Here is a 19,566-nt window from a genome sequence, read left to right on the forward strand (position 1 = left end):
TGTGGATGCCCATAGGGCTGGTGCTGCTGGAGGGGTGAGGAGGGGGCTCCCTGGGATATTGGGGGGGGGTGTCTGTGAGAGAGCTGGCGCAGTGGCTGCTTCTCTCTGCTGTCCCTGCCTGAGTGGACCCACCCCTGGGTGCCCCCAGACTCACCCTGCTGCAGTCGGTGCTGGATGTGGATGCCCATAGGGCTGGTGCTACTGGAGGAGTGGGGAGGGGGCTCGCTGGGTTATGGTGGGGGTGGTAAGAGAGCTGGCACTGTGACTGCTGCTCTCTGCTGTCTCTGCCTGACTCGACCCACCCCCCCGGGGTGCCCCCAAACTCACCCTGCTGCAGTCGGTGCTGGATGTGGATGCCCATAGGGCTGTTGCTGCTGGAGGGGTGGGGACTCCCTGGGGTATGGGAGGGGTGGTGGTGGTGGTTGGCTTCTCCCCGGCCGAAAAGCAGGGAGGAGACACCCCAGAAGTCGCTTTTGGGTTTGATTTTGGATTCTATCCCTCCCCCACCCCCCCCCACCCTCTTCCAAGCTGCCCCTGCAGGAGGCCTGCACCTTCCTCGCAGCTGCGTTTCCGTCTGCCCTCTGCTTCCCCCAGTTCCTTTCTGGCACCAGCGTTGAAGGAGCGGGGAGGAAACAAGTTCAAAAAAGAAAACAAACAAAAAAAAAACCCAAAACCCATCAGGGAAATCGTTTTTGAACGAGAAGGAGGAAGAAAAAAAAAACAACCCCGAACCTTGCGAGCGCACTGCGCTGGGAGCTGCCCGGGGCGGGGCGGGTGTGCGGGGGGCGCTGCCGGGGCTCGGAGTCGCTCCTCTGGGGTTTGGTTTCTTTCTGTTGTTGGTTTTGTTCCGTTCAGTTTTGGGTTTTATTTTGGGGGGGGGGAAGAGTTTTTTTGTTCGTTTTTGGGGTGGTTTTTTTTACAATAAACGAAGCAAACGGACGCTGCCTCCTGCCGCTACCGCCGGCTCCTGCCGCTACCGCCGGCTCCTGCCGCTACCGCCGGCTCCTGCCGCTACCGCCGGCTCCTGCCGCTACCGCCGGCTCCTGCCGCTACCGCCGGCTCCTGCCGCTACCGCCGGCTCCTGCCGCTACCGCCGGCTCCTGCCGCTACCGCCGGCTCCTGCCGCTACCGCCGGCTCCTGCCGCTACCGCCGGCTCCTGCCGCTACCGCCTGCCTCCCGCCGCCGCTGCTGCCTGCTGCTGCCTCCCGCCGCCGCTGTTGGCTCCTGCTGCTGGCTGCCTCCCGCCGCCGCTGCCTCCTGCCGCCGCTGTTGGCTGCTGCCGCTGCCGCCGCCGCCGCCCCGCGGTGCCTCCTGTCTCTTCCCCCCCGCTCCCCTCCTCCCCAACGCTCTTCGCCCTGCGCATGACGTCACCGCCACCGCTCCCCGCGTGGTGACGTCATCGCGGTGACGTCACCGCGCTGCCCTCCCTACGCCTGCCCTCTGCCGGCGGCGAGCTTGAGGGAGGGAAAGGCGCAGGGCAAAAGGCGTTCCCGCAAGGCCTGCCGGGAGGCTGGCGGCCGCGTGACGCAGCGCGCCGCGGGGGCTGCTGGGAGTTGTAGTCTTGTCCCGGCATGCCTCGCGCTGCCCGCCTCCCGCCTTCCCCCCCCCCTCCCCCCCCCCTCCCCCGCCGCGCCTGGCAAGATGGCGGACCGGCGGCGGCAGCGAGCCTCGCAGGACAGCGAGGACGACTCGGACTCGGCCGCCTCGGATAGCGCCGATTCGGCCGCCAGCGCTGCTCGCTCCCGCTCCGCATCCGGCTCCGCGTCGGGATCCGGTTCGCCTCGCCCGTCGCACCGCGCTTCCCGGGGAGCTGCCGGGGCTCTGAGCGCTGGGCCGCGGGGCCGCGGAGCGGAGAGCGCTGCCGGGGGTGCGGCCAAGAGCGCGCCCGAGTCGGAGTGTGTGAGTGCGGGCGGGGGAGCGGGGTGCAGGAGGTGTGCGGGGTGCAGGAGGTGTGCGGGGTGCAGGAGGTGTGCGGGGTGCAGGAGGTGTGCGGGGTGCAGGAGGTGTGCGGGGCGGGTCTGGTGTCGGTGTGGCCGGGGAGGGGCCCTGGGCAGTGAGGGGCTCGGGGTTGGGTCTGCGGTGCTGGAGGGAGCCGGGGACAGGCGCGGGGCTCGGAGCCGCAGTGGCGCTGAGCCCTGGAGAGTGTTGGAGAAGCTTTCCGGGGCCCACCAGACCGCGGGGCTAGGAGGGCTGGAAAGCTGCGGGAGCGGCAGGCTGGGGAGCGGGATCGGGAGCGCAGCGTGAGCAGGGCCGGGGCGAGCTGCGCTCTGCGGCCCCCCAGCACCAGGCGGGGGCTCCTCTCTGCCCCTCTCCTGCCTCCTCCCTGTGGAGGGTCTGCTGCCTGCTCAGGCCCTTCCTGACCTTTATCAGTCCTGCCCAGTTCAGGTTTTTTGAGAGCCTTAAACTCCTTTGTGGGGGTGTTTGGGCTGCTGCTGCCCTCCACTTTGGCAGGGTCGTTCTTCTTTGGGGTGCTGGTGCAGTCCACCCCTTCAGGGCAACTCTGCCGTGTACAGCTGGCTGTGGTTTTGTCCTGTCCTAGGCTTATCTGTGCTGCTTAGTTCAGGATCTCCTTGAGCTGCAGCCTGCCTCTGTTGGGCTGTTTTGGCGTTCGGCTTTATCTCATCAACGCTGTTTGTTTTTACTGCCCTGCTGGGTCGGTTTGTTCCTTTAGCAGAAACTTGCCCTGTTTTTGTGCTGTTCAGCTTCATGCAGCATCTCCTCTCAGGCACCAGGGGTGTGATTGTGTCACCAAGGTCTCTAGCAGATGGCCTTATGAGCTTGGTTCTGCCCAGCTTCTGTTCATGAGTCCTGGGCTCCTGCTTAAAGTAACCTTCTTGCCCTTTCCCAGTCTCTCTCTTACCAAGAGAAGGGAACCTGCCTTCTCTCTTTGCTCTTCTGCCTCCAAACACCCCACAGCAGTTAAAGCTAGCTTGTGCCTTTTTCCCATGTGCTTCATTCCCCCCAGCTCTGGAAAGATGATCCTGGGAGCTTGTTTCTTGAATCACTGAAGCTGAACATCCAAGGGTTGGTGCCAAACCCTGTCAGGAGGGTGCCAGACCTTGTCAGTGTGTCTGGGGCTGTAGGATGCGGCAAGGAGCCGATGCCCTCCCTGCTGCTAACTCACCTTCTGCTTCTCTCTGCAGGAAAGTGAGGATGGCATCGAAGGAGATGGTGAGTGACAACCTTCTGGCACTGCAGGTGCTGCCTGTGTGCCAGAAGGCTGGGCAGAAGGGTTTGGTAGCCACGGTGCTGTTGGGCTGGTGGTTGGACTGAGTGATCTTAGAGGTCTTTTCCAGCCCATTCTATTACACGCTAGACATGGGCTCTTTGTAACCCCCTTGGTGTCTGTGCTGACTGCAAGGCAGGACAGGTAAATGAACCTGAAACACTTCAGTTGGATGAAATCATCAAAACATTCACTTAAAAAGATGGTTTTGATGTAATGCAGAGAGGACTTTTGCTGTTTGCAGCTAGGAGGTGTAAGGCTCTGTCAGCATCTCCTTTGCGATAGTCCTGCCCTTGCTGGGAGAGGTGCAGGGACAGCACTCCCCAAATTCACCCTTGTTTTAGCCCTGTGTGTGCTGGCAGTGGTGCCAGTCAGGGTGCTGGCCTCTGGGTTGCCCTCAGAGTGGCTGCTGTGGGGGGTGTTTGCCAGAGGAGCTGCCTCCCTGCTGCTGCCCTGACCCCAGGCTCCCTTCTCTCCCCCGCAGCCGTTCTCTCGGATTACGAAAGCGCCGAAGACTCGGAGGTAAGAGCAAGCAGCCTCTGCCCTGGCTTCTGGCAGCTGCTGCCTTGTGACTGCCCCTCCTGGAATTTTAGCACAAAAACCCAGTTTGTGTCCTTGCTTCTCTCCCCCTGGCCCCATCAGCAGCAATCACTGCCAGTCTCCAGGCGCCAGCTCGTGTGCTTGGCACCAGCAGCTCGGAGCGAGCTGTTGCGGTGTGGGCAAGGCTGCCACAGGGGAGTGTGGCCTCTGCCAGGCTGAACCTCACACTGGGCACTTCTCTCTGCTCCAGGCTGTGGTTTTAGGTAGAAGCTGCCTGGGCAGCAGGACCTGGATGTAGTGGGGGGATCCTCAAAGTGGGGATGCTGGAAGTAGGGTTTGCTGTGGCCAATAAGGGTGTGAGAGGAGGTGTACAGGGTGCTCGTTAGGTATTCATTAGCTGGAATTAAAAGCCTAAATGCTGGGTTGGAAGCATCCCAGGCAGCTTTCCTGTCTTCTGTAGCTGGAGGGGTGACCCAGCCCTTGGGTGATGGCAGCACTGCACTGGGGGTGTGAGAAACCCCCCCAGTGTGGGCTGAGATACTCTGCCTGGCCTGAGCAGCAGCTCCTGGTTGGGTTTTTCTGGGCTTTTAGTTCAGAAAGGAATATTTAACAGCTCCAGGAAATTCAGGGAAGTGTAGTGATTATAACAAAGGCTTTCTAGTGAAAACTGTTCTCTGGAGACAGCTGTTTGGGGATCTTCAGCAGGGTAGCAGCTAGAGAAAACCCAGAACAGGGAGGCAGAGGAGATAGAAGCTCTTAGGGGCTGTGAATTGGTGAATTAGAGCAGGGTCCAGAGGAGGCCAAGAGGGTGATCTAAGGGCTGGACCACCTCTGCTGTGAGGCTGGGCTGAGAGAGTTGGAGCTGTTCAACCTGGAGAAGAGAAGGCTTCAGGGAGACCTTAGAGCTGCCTGCTAGTGTTTGAAAGGTGCTCCAGGAGAGCTGGGGAGGGACTTGTTAGAAAGGCCTGGAGTGCCAGGAGCAGGGGTGATGGCTTCAGAGTGGAAGAAACTGGAGTGAGATTGGGCATTAGGAGAAAATTCTTGCCCAGGCTCTGGAAAAGTTTGCCCAGAGAAGCCGTGGAGGCTCCAAGCCTGGAAGTGTTCAAAGCCAGCTTGGATGGGACTTAGAGCAAGCTGATGCAGCAGGAGGTGTCCCTGGCAGAGGGTTGGAACTGGATGATTACAGAATCATTAAGGTTGGACAAGACCTCTAAAATCATTGAGTCCAACCTGCCCAGCACCTCCACCACCACCACATGTTCCTTAGTAAGGTCCTTTCCAACCCACCCCAGCCTAGGGTTCATTGAAATCAAAGCTGTGAATTAACTCCTCCTCACTGACTCTGCCGTGAGCGAGGAAGGAGCATAGCAGGAGGAGGATGAAGGCAGCTCACTGCCTTCCCTCCCTTCCCTGTGCAGCAGCTCTCTGAGCCTGGAAACCCGCGGCGGCGGAGCAACAGCCGAGAGCAGCAGGGGCATTGCATCACTGCTGTGCCAGGATGACTCTGTTCCTGTGCCTAAAAATAATGCCAGGCTGGGCTTCCCCAACGTAAACAAAAGGAGCAGTTGATGTGCAAATAGGCTGTGTTGAAAGAGAGCAAGGGAGCAGGCTTTTTGTTAATCACCCACAGCTATTTTTAGTGTCAGTCCCGAGGCTTGCAGGCTCCTGCAGGGTGAAACGAGGTCAGGCTTCTACCAGCAGAGTGCCTCCGAGTGAGTCAGCCCAGGAACTCCAGGGAGTTTGGAAACGTGGTGCTGGCTGGATCCTGGCCCTCGCTGTGGGGAGGATCTGAGGGCTCTTGTTGGCTGGTCCTGCTTAGCTTGTGCTGAGCCCTTTGCTTTTGGAGCAAGGAGAGGGCAGCTGGTGCTGGCTGTGCTCTAGAAAGCTTCAGGGCTGGAGCTGCTGTCAGTGGAGGGGAAGAGGTCCTGGGCTCGGTCTTTATTTCTATGTTCTTGTGAATAAAGCAAAAAGGACTTTGAGAGCTAAACCTCTGCTTTGAGAGATTCAGGTCTAGCTGCTGGAACAGGGATTTACCTCCAGGGCTGTTTGTGACAGGGTGAGAGGGAACGGATGGAAGCTTGAGAAGAGAACGGACATGAGGAGGAAATTCTTTAGGCTGAGGGTGGGGAGACACTGGCACAGGTTGCCCAGGGAGGTTGTGGCTGCCCCTCCCTGAAGGTGTTGGAGGTGTCCTGTGGCAGGGAGCTGGAACTGGCTGACCTTTAAGGTCCCTTCCAACCCAGCCCATTTCATGGACCTGGGGAATTGTGTGCTAAGATCCCTGGGGGAGCTGCTGCTGAAGGTGTTCTAAAGGTGTGGGGCTCCTCCAGGCAGAGGAAGAGGATTATAGCGAGGAGGAAAGTGCCAAAGTGGAGCTGAAGCAGGACAGCAACGATTCCTGCGAGTCAGCAGCCAGAGCAGAGAAGGGAGATGAGAAACCTGAGCCCAAGGGGGCTGTGACCGGCGAGAGGCAGAGCGGGGATGGGCAGGTAGGTGCTGACCCTGCGGGCTCCTGGTGGCAGGTGGGGAGAGGGAGGGACACACTCTGCTGCAGTGGGGACAGCTGCCTGAGTCCCACAGGAGAGCACCGAGCCCGTGGAGAATAAGGTTGGGAAGAAAGTTCCCAAGCATCTGGACGATGATGAGGACCGGAAGAACCCAGCCTACATCCCACGCAAGGGCCTCTTCTTCGAGCACGACCTCCGGGGGCAGACGCAGGAGGAGGAGGTCAGGTAGGTCAGCAGCAGCCCCACAGCATCTGCAGCTGCAGCAGCAGCCCCTCCAGCAACAGCAGACCCCCCAACATCCCCCACAGCAGCAGCCCCTGCAACAGCAGCAGACCCCCCAACATCCCCCACAGCAGCAGCCCCTGCAACAGCAGCAGACCCCCCAAGCATCTCCTGCAGCAGCAGCCCCTGCAACAGCAGCAGACTCCCCCTTACCATCTCCTGCAGCAGTAGCAGCCCCACAGCATCTCCTGCAGCAGCAGCCTCTGCAGCAACAGCAGACCCCCCCCAACATCCCCTGCAGCAGCTCCCCAGCAGCCCCCCTGGCATCCCCTGCAACAGCAGCAGCCCTGCAGCAGCAGCTCCCCAGCAGCCCCTGCCTGCCATGGCAGAGCTGAGTCCCAGGCCACTCTTTGCTCTGTGCTTGAGTTGCTTGCTCGTAGTGCCCCTCCCAGGAGGTTGTAGCTCTTAGGCACTGAGGTTGGTGCAAATTAGAAACCCTTTCCTCATCAGCAGTGACTTTTTTTGCTGCTTGTGAGAGTTTTTGCCCAGGCAGAGCAGCAGCTGCTGGGCAGGAGGAGCAGGAGGCAGGGGAGACGCCGCCTGAGTCTGTGGCTGGGCTTGGTCGGAGCTGTCACACCTTGGCCTTAACCCCTAACTTCTCGGCACCCGTTGCAGGCCAAAGGGTCGTCAGAGGAAGCTGTGGAAGGATGAGGGCCGCTGGGAGCATGACAAGTTCCGGGAGGATGAGCAGGCCCCCAAGACCAGGCAGGAGCTGATTGCGCTCTACGGCTACGACATCAGATCCGCCCACAGCCCCGAGGACATCAAGCCCAGGAGGATGCGCAAGCCCAGGTGGGCAGAGCAGCCAGGCTGCAGCCTGCCCCGGGGGGGCACAGAGCCCCAGAAAGGCAGGGGTTGCAAAGGACCTCCAGAGATCAGGTCCAACCCCCCTGCCAGAGCAGGATCACCCAGGGCAGGTCGCACAGGAACACAACCAGGTGGGGCTTGAAAGCCTGCTGAGGGGGAGGAGGAGGCTCCACAGCCTCTCTGGGCAGCCTGCTCCAGGCCTCCAGAATCCTCTCAGCAAAGAGCTTTCTCCCCACGTTGAAGGGGAGCTTCTTGCCTTCCAGTTTGTTTCTGCTGCTCAGGATGCCACTGAGGAGAGCCTGGCCCCTCCTTGGCACCCACCCCTCAGATACTCATAAACATCCTGGAGGAAGCTGGGTTGCAAGGCCCAGAGGGAGAAAGCCCTGTGGTTGGCTTTGGCCCCGGGCTGGGAGCTTGGTGCTGGGAGTTGGGGATGCAGTGTTCCCTGGCACAGCAGCACCTCTCCCCCAGGCAGTTCTCCCCAGTCCTTCCTACTCCTTTGCACTGTGTTTTCTCCCTCAGGTTTGGGAGCCCTCCTCAGCGAGACCCCAACTGGTCCAACGAGAGACCAAATAAACCCCCGAGGCACCAAGGAGCAGACAGCACTTCAGCTGCCCCCCGAACCTTCACCAGCAGGAGCTCTGCTGGCACAGGGAGGATGCCCCCTCCTAGGAACTACCCCCGGGTGGGGGGCTACAAGGAGAGCCGCCCCAGCTACCGAGCCTCAGAGGCAGGGCAGCAGCTGTCCCGGGGCAGTGAGCAGGCCAAGCAGGACAGCAACTACAGAGCCAAACGCCCTGAGCACAGTCCCCCTAGGGACAAGTCCCCGGAGCTGGAGGCAGCACACGGCCACGGCAGCCCTAGCAGGGAGGAGCTTGCTTTGGACAGCCAGGCCACTGCTGTTGATGCTGCACAGCCACCACCAGACAGGCCAGTGGAGAAGAAGTCTTACTCCCGGGCAAGAAGGACCAGAGTCAAAGCTGGGGAGGCAGGGAAGCTGGCAGATGAGGTGCCCACCTCGGAGGGGCTGGCTCCTGTGCCTCCAAAGCCTGTCCAAGCTGAGACATCCACCCCACCACCCAAGAGCAGTAACTGGGAGTCTGCAGTAGAAGCCAACTTGGATGGACTGGAGCAGGAGATGACTCAGATGAACCTCGCTGAGCAGAACTGGAGCCCAGGGCAGTCCCAGTTCCTCCAGCCCCGGGAGCTGCGGGGTAAGTGGGCACAGCAGCTCAGCTCCCCCTGGCAGCCCCCAGACACCTGCTCTCTGTGTGCTTGGGCAGGGCTGAGCTGCCTCTGCCTCAGGCCAGTCTCGGGGTGGGAGTGGTGGTGGTGGGAAAGCACAGTGGAGACAGGCACAAAATAGGAGAGAAAAGGAGAAATGAAACAGCCTGGTCAAGGTTAATTCAGGTAGAGCTGATGAGGACCTAAGAAGAGATCTTTTCCCTTTCTCTGCCCTGTTTTGAGCATGAGGAAGCTTCACTGAAGCTGAAGACCTCTGTGTGGTGTGAATCAGGGGGAGACAAGGGCTTGTAGTGGTAGGGTGAGAGGGAATGGATTGAAGCTTGAGGAGGGCAAGTTGAGACTGGAGATGGGGAAGAAATTCTTGGCAGTGAGGGTGGGGAGACACTGGCACAGGTTGCCCAGGGAGGTTGTGGATCACAGAATCACAGAGTTGGGGAAGTTGTGGACCTGTGATCACATTCTGTGATCCTGTGAGCCACAACCTTCTTGGAGGTGTTCAAAGCCAGGCTGGATGAGGCCTTGAGCAGCCTGTGCTGGTGGGAGGTGTCCCTGCCCATGGCAGGGCGTTGGAACTGGCTGATCTTGATGGTCCCTTCCCACCCAACCCATTCTGTGTCACTTTGAGTTGGAGTTTGGGAGCTCAGCAGAGTGGGGCTCAGCTGGGAGGATAGGGCAGGGCAAGGAGCAATGCAGCTCCTCTCATGTCCTGCCAGGACCAGGAGGCAACTTCCCTCTGGTTATCAGTTCCCAGCACTGAGCTTTGAGTGCCACTAGTGAAGGCCTGGCTGAGATTGGAAGATTCTTTAGTGCCTGGCTGCAGCTTTGCTGGCAGGAGAAGGCAGCTGAGGGAGGGAGGGGGCAGTGGCACAGCTGCCCCCTGCCAAGAGGGAACCTGAGTTCCAGCTGAGCATCCATGCGAGAGGTCATTGGGCTGTAATTATCTCCTGGCAGCACCAGAGGCTTTTCTGGGCAGTGTTAGACTCCTCCCTGAGGGGAATAAAACTGGAGCAAGGAGAAGACAGCGACTGTGCTGCTTTCTGAAGTGCCTCTGGAGGCTTAGGTCATGAAAGCAGGAAAGTCATCTTGAGTGGGAAAATCTGTGTGAGGGCCTGGGGCTGGGCCGGGCTGTGAGTGGGCAGCAGGCTTCAAACACAGCAGTGGAAGGAGAGCTGAGAGATGTTGAGATGTGCAGCTGAGGCTGTGAACTTCTTGAGGCTGTGAACTTCTTATGGGTTTGGTTTTTTTTGATGCTTAAGACGAAAGCAGCTTCCTAAATATAGGCTGAGACAGTTCTGGGCTGCAGGCAGCAGGGCACTGCCTGGCTCTGGTACTCCAGTGCCACACAGTCACAGCATAGTAGGGGTTGGAAAGGACCTCTGGAGATCAGCAAGTGCAGCCGCATGCCAGAGCAGGGGCACTCAGAGCAGGTCACACAGGAACACAGCCAGGTGGAGCTGGAAGCTCTCCAGAGATGGAGACTCCAGCACCTCTCTGGGCAGCCTGTGCCAGGGCTCTGCCACCCTCAGGCTAAGGAGGTTCCTCCTGGTGTTTAGCTGGAACTTCTGTTGCAGTTTGTTTCTCCTTAGAGGGGGGAGGAGTGAATTCTGAGGGGCATTTGGCTGGGTGAGACACCAGGTTCTGTAGCTGCAGCATCAGTGGGCATTGGAATGGGCTGCCCAGGGAGGTGGTGGAGTCTGTGTGCCTGGAAGTGTTGAAGCCAAGGCTGGCTGGGGCACTGAGTGCCATGGTCTGGTTGATTGGGCAGGGCTGGGTGCTAGGTTGGGCTGGCTGAGCTTGGAGCTCTCTTCCAACCTGGTTGATTGTATAATTCTATCAACCAAATTCACATTCCCCAGATCCATATTTCCTTCCCCAAAATTGGGCCTGTGCCAGGACCAGACTCCTGAGGGTTTTTTTCAGCGCTGCCTTGAGCTGCCCCTTTGCCAGCTGCCTGCCTCGGAAATGCCACCCTGCCAGTGTCTGTTTTGCCCACTTAAACACCCCCTGGTACTGCCCCTGCTTGCCTTGTCACCGTGGTTGCATAGGTTCATGGAATGGTTTTGGGTTGGGAGAGACCTTCGGGGTCATCCAGTTCCAACTCCCCTGCCACTGGCAGGGACAACTCCTGCTGGACCTCAAGGTCTTATCCAACCTGGCCTTGAACGTGCCCAGGGAGGGGGCATCCACAACCTCCCTGGGCAACCTCTGCCAGTGTCTCTCCACCCTCACTGCAGAGAATTTTTTCCTCATCTGCAGTCTGAGATGTGCTGAAGGACCCTGTGATAGGAGCAGCTACGCCCTAGAGAGGGTTCAAAGTGCAGCTTGCCCCATTCCATGCCCATCCACAGTCCTGCTCTGAGCAGATCCTGAGCAGAGCTTAGGGCAAGGTCTGGGTTTTGAGCCGAGGGCTGGGGTTGGCTCTCAGCATGAAGCAGAAGGTGTGGAGCAGCCTGGGCATCTGCAAGGGCACAGCAGCTCCTCATTGGTACCTAAACATTCCAGACTGCAAGCTGAGAGGTAGAGCTGTCAGCTTTCTGATCCCAAAAGGGAGACCTGAACCTGTTTGTAGCACAGCAACGTCCCCAGGCTGCCAGTCCCTGGGCTACCAGTCCCCAGGCTGCCAGTCCCCAAGCTGCCAGCGCTCGCTCGCCTACTGCCTCCTGGTAGTGCCCTCAGGCAGCTGAGGTGGCTTCTTCCCTGGGAACAAATGCAACCCATAATAACCAGTTTGTTTCTTCCACAGGTATTTCTAACCATATGCACGTGGGAACTGGGCCACCACCTCAGTTCAACAGGATGGAGGAAATGGTAAAGCTCTGCTTGTGTGGCAGCCACCTCCTGCCCCTGGCAAGCGCCCAGCCTAGGCCTGCGCTAATTAGAGGCTGCCTCTGACACCTCAGCCTTTCCCTTTCGTGGGTGTTGGTACTGCCTGACCCAGATAAGAGGATTTAGGGGCTGGTGTGGGGGAGTGGGGAGGGTTTTTGTCCCCCTCCCTGATGCCTTTGTGCTCTTGCAGGCGGTGCAGGGAGGCCGTGCCAAGCGCTACTCGTCGCAGCGCCAGAGACCCCCGGTGCCAGAGCCTGCGCCCCCCATGCACATCAGCATCATGGAAGGGCACTACTATGACCCACGTGAGTGTCCTCCTCCTGCTCCCCCGAGGCTCCAGCACTGCTCAAAGCCCTGACCCCGGCCCAAGCTCCTCCTAGGGGGAAGGAGGACAAAGCCCTAGGGGGGCTTTGTTTTCTCCTTTCCTTTGCAAACAGCATCGCTGCCTCCCCACGTGGAAACTCAGAGGCTGCTCTGAGCCTCCCTGATTGGTTTCAAAGCCACTGGAGTCAAAGCAGAATTCCCAGCAGAATTCCCTCCCTGTGCTCTCCAGGACACTGCTGATCTGAGAGGACTGGGAGTGAAACTGAGCTGGAAAATGAACTGGAAATCAGAGCAATGTCTTTGGCATTTGAGAGTAGGGAAAATGACAGAACAGGGCTGAGGGACAGGTTGGGAATTTGCTGTAGGATGGGTCAGGAATTTAGGATGGGTCGGGAATTTGCTCCGGGATGAGTCACAATTTGCTCTAGGATGGGTTGGGAATTTGCTCTAAGATGTGTTGGGAATTCACTCTAGGATGGGTCAGGAATTTAGAATGGATTGGGAATTCACTTTAGGATGGGTCAGGACTTTGCCCTAGGATGGGTTGGGATTTCACTCTAGGATGGGTTGGGAATTCGCTCTAGGATGGGTCAAGACTTTGCTCTAGGGTGGGTTTGGAATTCACTCTAGGATGGGTCAGGAATTTAGGATGGGTCAGGACTTTGCCCTAGGATGGGTCAGGAATTTAGAATGGATTGAGAATTCACTCTAGGATGGGTCAGGGCTTTGCCCTAGGATGGGTCAGGAATTTAGTATGGATTGGGAAATCACTCTAGGATGGGTTGGGGTTTCACTCTAGGATGGGTTGGGGTTTCACTCTAGGATGGATCAGAAACTTGCTCTAAGATAGGTCAGGAATTCACTCTAGGATGGGTCAGGAATTTGCTCCAGAATGGGTTGGGCACTTGCTCTAAGATGGGTCAGGAATTTGGGATGGGTTGGGATTTCACTCTAGGATGGGTTGGGAATTCACTCTAGGATGCATGGGAAACTTGCTCTAAGACAGGTCAGGAATTCACTCTAGGATGGGTCAGGAATTTAGTATGGATTGGGAAATCACTCTAGGATGGGTCAGGACTTTGCTCTAGGATGGGCTGGGGTTTCACTCTAGGATGGATCAGAAACTTGCTCTAAGGCAGGTCAGGAATTCACTCTAGGATGGGTCAGGAATTTGCTCCAGGATGGGTTGGACACTTGCTTTAAGATGGGTCAGGAATTTGGGATGGGTTGGGAATTCACTCTAGGATGGCTCAGGAATTACTCCAGCACCTGAAGTGTTGCAGAAGAATTTCCCCAAGTGTTCCCCTGCCTCCCAGCAGGAGTGGGAGGCTCTGCAGTGGCACCTGTGAGGCTGGCAGGCTGCGTGTGCCAGTGGGAAGGTCGCTGGCAGCGCTGTGCTGGCGCCGTGCAGCCCTGCGACTGCTGCAGCAGGAGGGGGAGAGCCTTGGAGCTGCTCCTGACTGAGTCTTGTCTCTTGCAGTACAATTCCAGGGACCAATCTACACCCACAGTGAGAACCCAGCCCCGCTGCCACCCCAAGGGATGATTGTCCAGCCAGAAATGCACCTCCCTCATCCAGGTGAGGATCCAGCTCCCCGCTGGGCACTGATGCAGTGGTGGTGCCCTGGGGCAGCTGAGACTGTGCTGGGCAGCAGATAGCTGTGGGTTTGCACAGCCTCTCTTGCTGGGGGACTCCATTTTCCTTCTCTCTGCAGTGTGGAAAAGGGCAGAATGAGAGTGGAGATGAGGAAGAACTTCTTGCCAGTGAGGGTGGGGAGACACTGGCACAGGTTGCCCAGGGAGGCTGTGGCTGTCCTCTCCCTGGGGGTGTTCAGGGACAGGCTGGATGAGGCCCTGAGCAACCTGGGCTGGTGGGAGGTGTTTCTGCCCATGGCAAGGGGTTGGCAGTGGATAATCTTCATGGTGTTTTCCATCCCAACCCATGCCATGAGTGTGTGGAGGATTCCTGCATGCCTCAGGCAGGGAGCCTGGCACGGTGTGGATTTTAAGGCAAAATGGGCATTGCTGGCCCTGGCAGCCAGCACAGGGGCAAGGGGAGAGGAAAGTTTTGGCAGCCTCTAGCTGGATGTCTGCAGGTTCTGCACAGCCCCTCCTGGCTGAGTCACTTCCCCTTCGGTGGGGTGCTTGGCTCTGCCAGCTGTTGTGCCAGGCTGGTTCTGCAGCCCCTGCTGCTCGTGGAGCAGAGAAGCAGGACTGAGAGCTGTTGGACTGGCACAGGCTGCATCTTCCCCACAGAAGGCACTTCCTGTGGTGGTGGTGGTGCTGGGCAGGGCAGGAGCTGGTTGCAGAGGGGAGGAGACTGCACTGTGCCTGCTGCAGGAGCTGAGGCCTGGCAGCTGCAGGAGGAGACCTCTGGGCTGAGTGCCCCTCTGCTGTGGCACAGCTGCTGCCATCCCAGCCCTCCCCTGGACACTCTGGCTTCACTCAGGAGCACCAAACTCTTTTGCCAGCTTTACATCCCCATCAGATGTCAAACTCAGCATCTCCCTCTCTTCCCCCCCAGGTTTACATCCCCACCAGACGCCAGCCCCCATGGCAAACCCTGGGCTGTACCCTCCGCCAGTCTCCATGCCCCCCGGGCAGCCCCCGCCGCAGCAGCTGCTCGCTCCAACTTACTTCTCCCCTCCTGGAGTGATGAATTTTGGGAATCCTGGCTACCCCTACCCCCCAGGAGCTCTGCCTCCTCCACCCCCTCCTCATCTCTATTCCAACACGCAGGTGAGCTGCCTGCGCTGCCTCCTCCCGCAGCCCATTGGGCTCCCTGGGTGCGTGGGAGGGGATGTGGAGCAGCTGAGCTGCTCTGCGCTGGGAGGCTGCTGACTGCCAACCTTCTCTCTGCCTGGGGAGGAGAGCAGCAAGGGGACTGCTCCCCTGGCTGCTGGGGTGCAGGGTCTGTGGTGGTGGAGCTCAGGGTGGAGATCTTCCCCGACAGAACAGGGAGCAGCACAGCAGGAGCCTGTGAGCTGTTACATCCCCTCCAGGGCCATGCTTAAGCCAAGGGCACCTTGAAAATTGCTCTGGAAGCCCTTCCTGATTGAGGTGGAGGTTGGGAACTGCCTGGGAACTGTTCTTTGGCCAGGAAGGTCCACGGTGTGACCAGCTCTGGGCTGGTGTTTCCCACTCAACATCAAACATCTGGCTTCAGAGCAGCTGTGTGAGGGCAGGATGCAGATGCCTGTGGGTGTTCTGCGCCGCCGTGGCGTGGGAGCAGCACTCGGCTGACACGCAGTGGCAGGCAGGAGCTGTGCACACTGCCTGAGCCCTGCAGCTTCTCTGACCTTCCCTGCAGCCTCTCCGACCTTCCCAGCTGCCCTGGGCTGATCCCAGCTGTCCCAGCAAGCAATCGGCCTGCTTTTGGGGTGGGTCCCAAGCCCCTGGGCAGCTGGAGGGCATCTGGGTGCCAGCCGGAGCTGCCTCTTGCCTTGGCTGCTGCTGCACAGCACAAATGTTCTCTGGTGGTTGGGAAATGCTGTGGGCTGAAGGAAAACTTCCTGCTGGGAGCTTCAGAGCTTCTGTCTGAACAGGAGGAGAGACTTGTTTGGTGTGAGGGTTCTGGAGGCCTGGAGCAGACTGCCCAGAGAGGTTGTGGAGTCTCCTTCTGTGCAGAGCTTCCAACCGCTCCTGGTCCTTGTGCTCCTGGGCAAGCTGCTGTGGGTGCCCTGCTGGAGCAGGGGTGGGTCGGACTGGCTGAGTTCCAGAGATTGCTTCCAACCCTTAGCAGTCTGGGATTGTGGAGTTCTGACCCTTTTGCTCTCTGGGGAGCACAGGCCCAGTCCCAGGTCTATGGAGGGGTCACCTACTACAACACTGTCCAGCAGCAAGTGCAGCCCAAGCCGTCGCCGCCTCGCCGCACCTCCCAACCTGTCACTATCAAGCCACCACCTCCTGAGGTATTGTCCCCTCACCCTGAATCTGTGCTGTGCCCTGGGGTGTGCATGGTGCTGCCATCTCCCTCTCCCACCCCTACCCGCCCCCCCCCAAAAAAAAACCCATCCCAAGCTTTGTTCCAAGGGGATCTTTAAACCTGTCTGATCTCTGACGTGTCCCAAACCTCAGCTTCTCGTTGCAGGTGGTAAGCAGGGCTCCAGTTAAGTTGAGTTTCTAAATACTTATAAACTAAATCCACCTCAAAAGTAAGTCCAGAGTTGACTCTCACTTTGTTCTTCATTGCTGTTCACTCAGGGTAGAAACCAGGAGAGTTTAGAGAGCACAAAAGAAATCCACTCCTGAGCTAGGAGGCAGCAACTGCCCTGCCAGAGCAGATGTGCAGACCCTAGAGGTGATCAGCTCAGCAGCCTTAGAGGCTCTCCAGAATTGGGAGCTGTTTCTCTGCCCTGGGCATGCTTCCCTTGCCCCTCACTTTAAGCTGTGCCCACACTGCAGTGCCACGTGTGCCCAGGCAGATTTGCTGCTGCTGCTTCCCCTCTGTGTGCTGAGGGCTGGCAAATGGCATTTGGAGAGCCACTATGAGGGGTCCTTTGGAAAGGGCTGACCCAGGAGCAGAGCTGGGCTGGGGGGAGCTGGCTGTGCCCAGAGTGGGCACAGAGGCAACCAGAGAGGTGGGTGGTTGTGTTTTGGCACCCAAGTGGAGGCTGCTGGCTTGCAGGGCAAGATGAGCAGAGGGCTGGAACACCTCTGTGGGGACAGGCTGGGAGAGTTGGGGCTGTTCAGCCTGGAGAAGAGAAGGCTCCAGGGGGACCTTAGAGCTGCCTGCCAGTGCCTGAAGGAGCTCCAGAAGAGCTGGGGAGGGACTCTTGACAAGGGCTGGGAGTGCCAGAACAAGGGACAGTGGCTTTGAGCTGGGAGAGGGGAGAGTGAGAGTAGAGGTGAGGAAGAAATTGTTGAGAGTGAGGGTGGGGAGACACTGGCACGGGTGGATGCCCCCTCCCTGGAGGTGTTTCAGGCCAGGCTACATGAGGCCTTGAGTATCCTGGGCTGGTGGGAGGTGTCCCTGCCCATGGCAGGGGTTGGCACTGCCTGGTCTTTAGTGTCCCTTCCAACCCAACCCATCCTGGGGTTCTGTGACCCAGGTGACAGCAGTGCAACCCCCAGGCGGTGCTGGCAGTAGGGCAGCCTGAACCTCTGCTTCTCTTTCCTCTTCCCCAGCAGGACAGCAAAGGTGAAAAGTCAAAGGAGAGGACCAACACGTAGGGGTGTGGCTGTGGGAATCCCCGTGACAGACTCAGCTCCTCGGCAGGGAGGAAGCTCCTCTGGAAAGGCTCCTTCCCTGCGCCTGGGTGAGGCAGCAGGATGCCACCAGCTGCACCATCCTGCGCTCAGGGCCGGGCACCTTCCCTCTCCGGTTTTCCTGGTGCCCTCCCCAGACCCATCTGGCTGCTGCTCCTGTGTCCTCCTTCCCCCTCCTGCGCTGAGGTCACCGAGGAACCAACCCCCAGCGTCGGCCCTTTGGCCACAACCTCTCTCAACGTCTCTCACTGCACCTCTGCCCCTTCCCTCCCCGGGGTGTTCCTTTGGCTTGGTTGTGCTCTCTCCCTCTTTGTATTTAAGAGATGAAGCAGCTCCCTCAGTAAAGCTGATTTGTTTCTTTTGGGTATTTTGGATGTGTCTGTCTGGTTAAGTGGTGCCAGGGACACCTCTGCCCCAGCCCTGGAGCTTGCTCAGTTCATTCTTTGTCTCAGGGCTGGGTCGAAGTGAGCTCAGGTTCACTTTTGCTGTGGCTGGAGCACAGGAGGGGCATGAGGGGCAGGACTGGCAGGAAGGTGCCCACTTGAATTGGGCAGCTCCCCCTGGTTATTTTTCTCTAATCAAGCCCTGCTGGGCACTCGTGTCCTTGGCAGTGCCTGTACGTGTGTGTGAGCTCTCTGCTCCTGACTCTTATGTGCCCACCATCCAGGGCACCTCCTTCCCTGCTGCCACCAGCACACCCTGCCGAGCAGAGCCAGATTTCCACCCTCTGCTAGCTCTGTGATGGAGAGAAGGAGGTTTGTGGGCGTCTGGGCACCTCGGTGCTGCTAGAGCAACCCTGCCAGCAGCCAAACCAGCTCGACAGGGAGAGCAGAGGAGGGATTTGCTCCTGGCACTTGGGTGTTGCTGCCGCGGAAGTGGAAGAGGGAGGTGTTGCGACCTGCCCCGACGCATCCAGCCTGAGCTCCATCCTCAGCCTTGCTCCTGCCGCAGTGCAAAGCAGGCTCAGCGGGCACCTGGGGCAGCTCTGCTTCCCCCCACCCTGGCATTGGGAGGCTGGTGTGCCGGGGAGATTGGCAGCGCAGTGCCAAGCCGGGCCGGGCTGTCTGTGCCATGCCGCAGCGCTGCAGCACTCATCCCGCTGGCAGCAGGGCTCCAGCTCCCGGCCGCGCCCTGGCAGCCGTTCAGTCGGGAAAGTTGGCAGGGCAGGAGCTGCCCCGGGCACGTGCTGGGCGGCGCGGGGCTGTGCCAGCTGCTGGCACAGGCTGCTAGGCCAGGCAGGGAACGTCGCTGCTCGCAGCAAGCTGCAGCTCCGGCCCCACCCCCTCACCTCCCCGCCCCAGTCCTCAGCTGTGGTGGGCAGGGGATGCCCAGCATCCCACCTGCCCCATTTGGTTGGGGTCTGCTGCATGCCCTGCAGCAGCTCCAGCTAGGTGGGTTGGTTGTATCTCCATGCTGACTTTTTTGTCCCCAGGTGTCAGGGGTCCAGATGAGGTTGTAGAGCAAAAGTCCTCCCTTTGCCCTGTAACTGTTTCTCTGCCTTCACCCTGCCCTGGGTCGTCAGCAGATCGTTGGCACCGCAGGAGCTCTGCACCTGCCCACACCGTGATGGGGTCTGGGGTTGGTTTCTTTGGATTCCTGCCCCTTAGGAGGGCACATTTGGAAGCAGCACCAGAGCAGCTCACACAAAGTTGCTGGCTTGCTTTGTCTCTCCGTGGGCAGTGCCAGGTGTCCCTTCCACCGTGCTGCTGGGAAGCGCAGCCCTGTGCCTGGAGCAGCTCTCCCTGCCCCTGGAGCTCCTGGTGGCTCTGGAAGAGCAGATCCCCTGCGGCCCGAGCTGGCATCCCTGCGAGCAGCTGAGTCCATCCCCAAGCTCACCTCAGGGCTCGCCACAGAAGCAAGCCCTCTCCTCTCTCTGCCCCTCTCCTCCTCCCTCTCGCCCCTCTCCTCCTCCCTCTCGCCCCTCTCCTCCTCCCTCTCGCCCCTCTCCTCCTCTCTCTGCCCCTCTCCTCTCTCTCCCCGCAGCCTCTTGCTGGCACTGGAAGGAACAACTGCTGTGGAGGTGGTGTGGGAGCTGCCTCCTGCACGCTTCTGTGCTATGCTGCCTCCCTCCACCTCCCCGCCACTGCCGCCTCCTCTGGCCCAGGGCTCAGCTGCCCACGGCAAGCCGGGGCTGTGGGGGGGCGCACCCTGGCTGGGCACTCTGGTGCCAGAGGTGTCACAGGCTGAGCACTTGTGATGAGGTCTGCCCTGTGGCTGGGGGCATGGGCAAGCAGGGCCTGGCAGCGCCATGGTAGAGGGAGACTTGGAGAGCAGGAGCACCTCAGCTGCCCACCTGCCCCAGCTCCTTTCCACCATCCCCTCAACAGCAGGGTCAAGGGCTCAGAGCCCACCTAGCAGCCAAGGCAGGAGCTCCCCCACCTCCTGCTGCCCCCTCCAAGGGCTGGCTCAGACCTTGCCGAGGAGCTGCCAGGTGCGAAGCTGCCAGCTCGGAGCTGGGGGACACAGCAGCTCCCTCCCCTCGGCGCCAGGCTCCCCTCTCCCCGCGCCGCAGCTGGGAAGTGGGTTACGGCGCTGGCTCCGGCAGGGATTTTTCCCTGGGTAGAATTTTCCCCTCCTACTCGAGGTCTGTTTTGAGCAGA

The 19,566-nt window shown here is 59.5% G+C and overlaps 1 protein-coding gene across 6 annotated transcripts; it reads left to right on the forward strand.

Moving 5' to 3' along the window:
• The first annotated feature begins 1,612 nt into the window (after window positions 1-1,612).
• Window positions 1,613-17,333, forward strand: CASC3 (CASC3 exon junction complex subunit). Of its 6 annotated transcripts, none has more exons than XM_064174298.1 (14): window positions 1,613-1,900; window positions 3,145-3,172; window positions 3,712-3,749; window positions 6,098-6,256; window positions 6,348-6,499; window positions 7,172-7,348; window positions 7,886-8,577; window positions 11,352-11,416; window positions 11,625-11,739; window positions 13,239-13,337; window positions 14,283-14,497; window positions 15,547-15,669; window positions 15,849-15,912; window positions 16,886-17,333. In XM_064174298.1, the coding sequence occupies exons 1-13, from the start codon at window positions 1,643-1,645 to the stop codon at window positions 15,882-15,884; spliced, it is 2,157 nt and encodes a 718-aa protein (XP_064030368.1). In that variant the 5' UTR covers window positions 1,613-1,642; the 3' UTR covers window positions 15,885-15,912; window positions 16,886-17,333. The 6 variants fall into 6 exon arrangements, with proteins under 6 accessions (XP_064030368.1, XP_064030369.1, XP_064030364.1 ...); XM_064174299.1 differs by having other exon boundaries at window positions 16,889-17,333; XM_064174296.1 differs by having other exon boundaries at window positions 1,614-1,900; window positions 15,836-15,912.
• Window positions 17,334-19,566: the final 2,233 nt, after the last annotated feature.

The sequence above is a fragment of the Pogoniulus pusillus genome, chromosome 40 (assembly GCF_015220805.1).
Source record: "Pogoniulus pusillus isolate bPogPus1 chromosome 40, bPogPus1.pri, whole genome shotgun sequence".
Classification (NCBI taxonomy): domain Eukaryota; kingdom Metazoa; phylum Chordata; class Aves; order Piciformes; family Lybiidae; genus Pogoniulus; species Pogoniulus pusillus.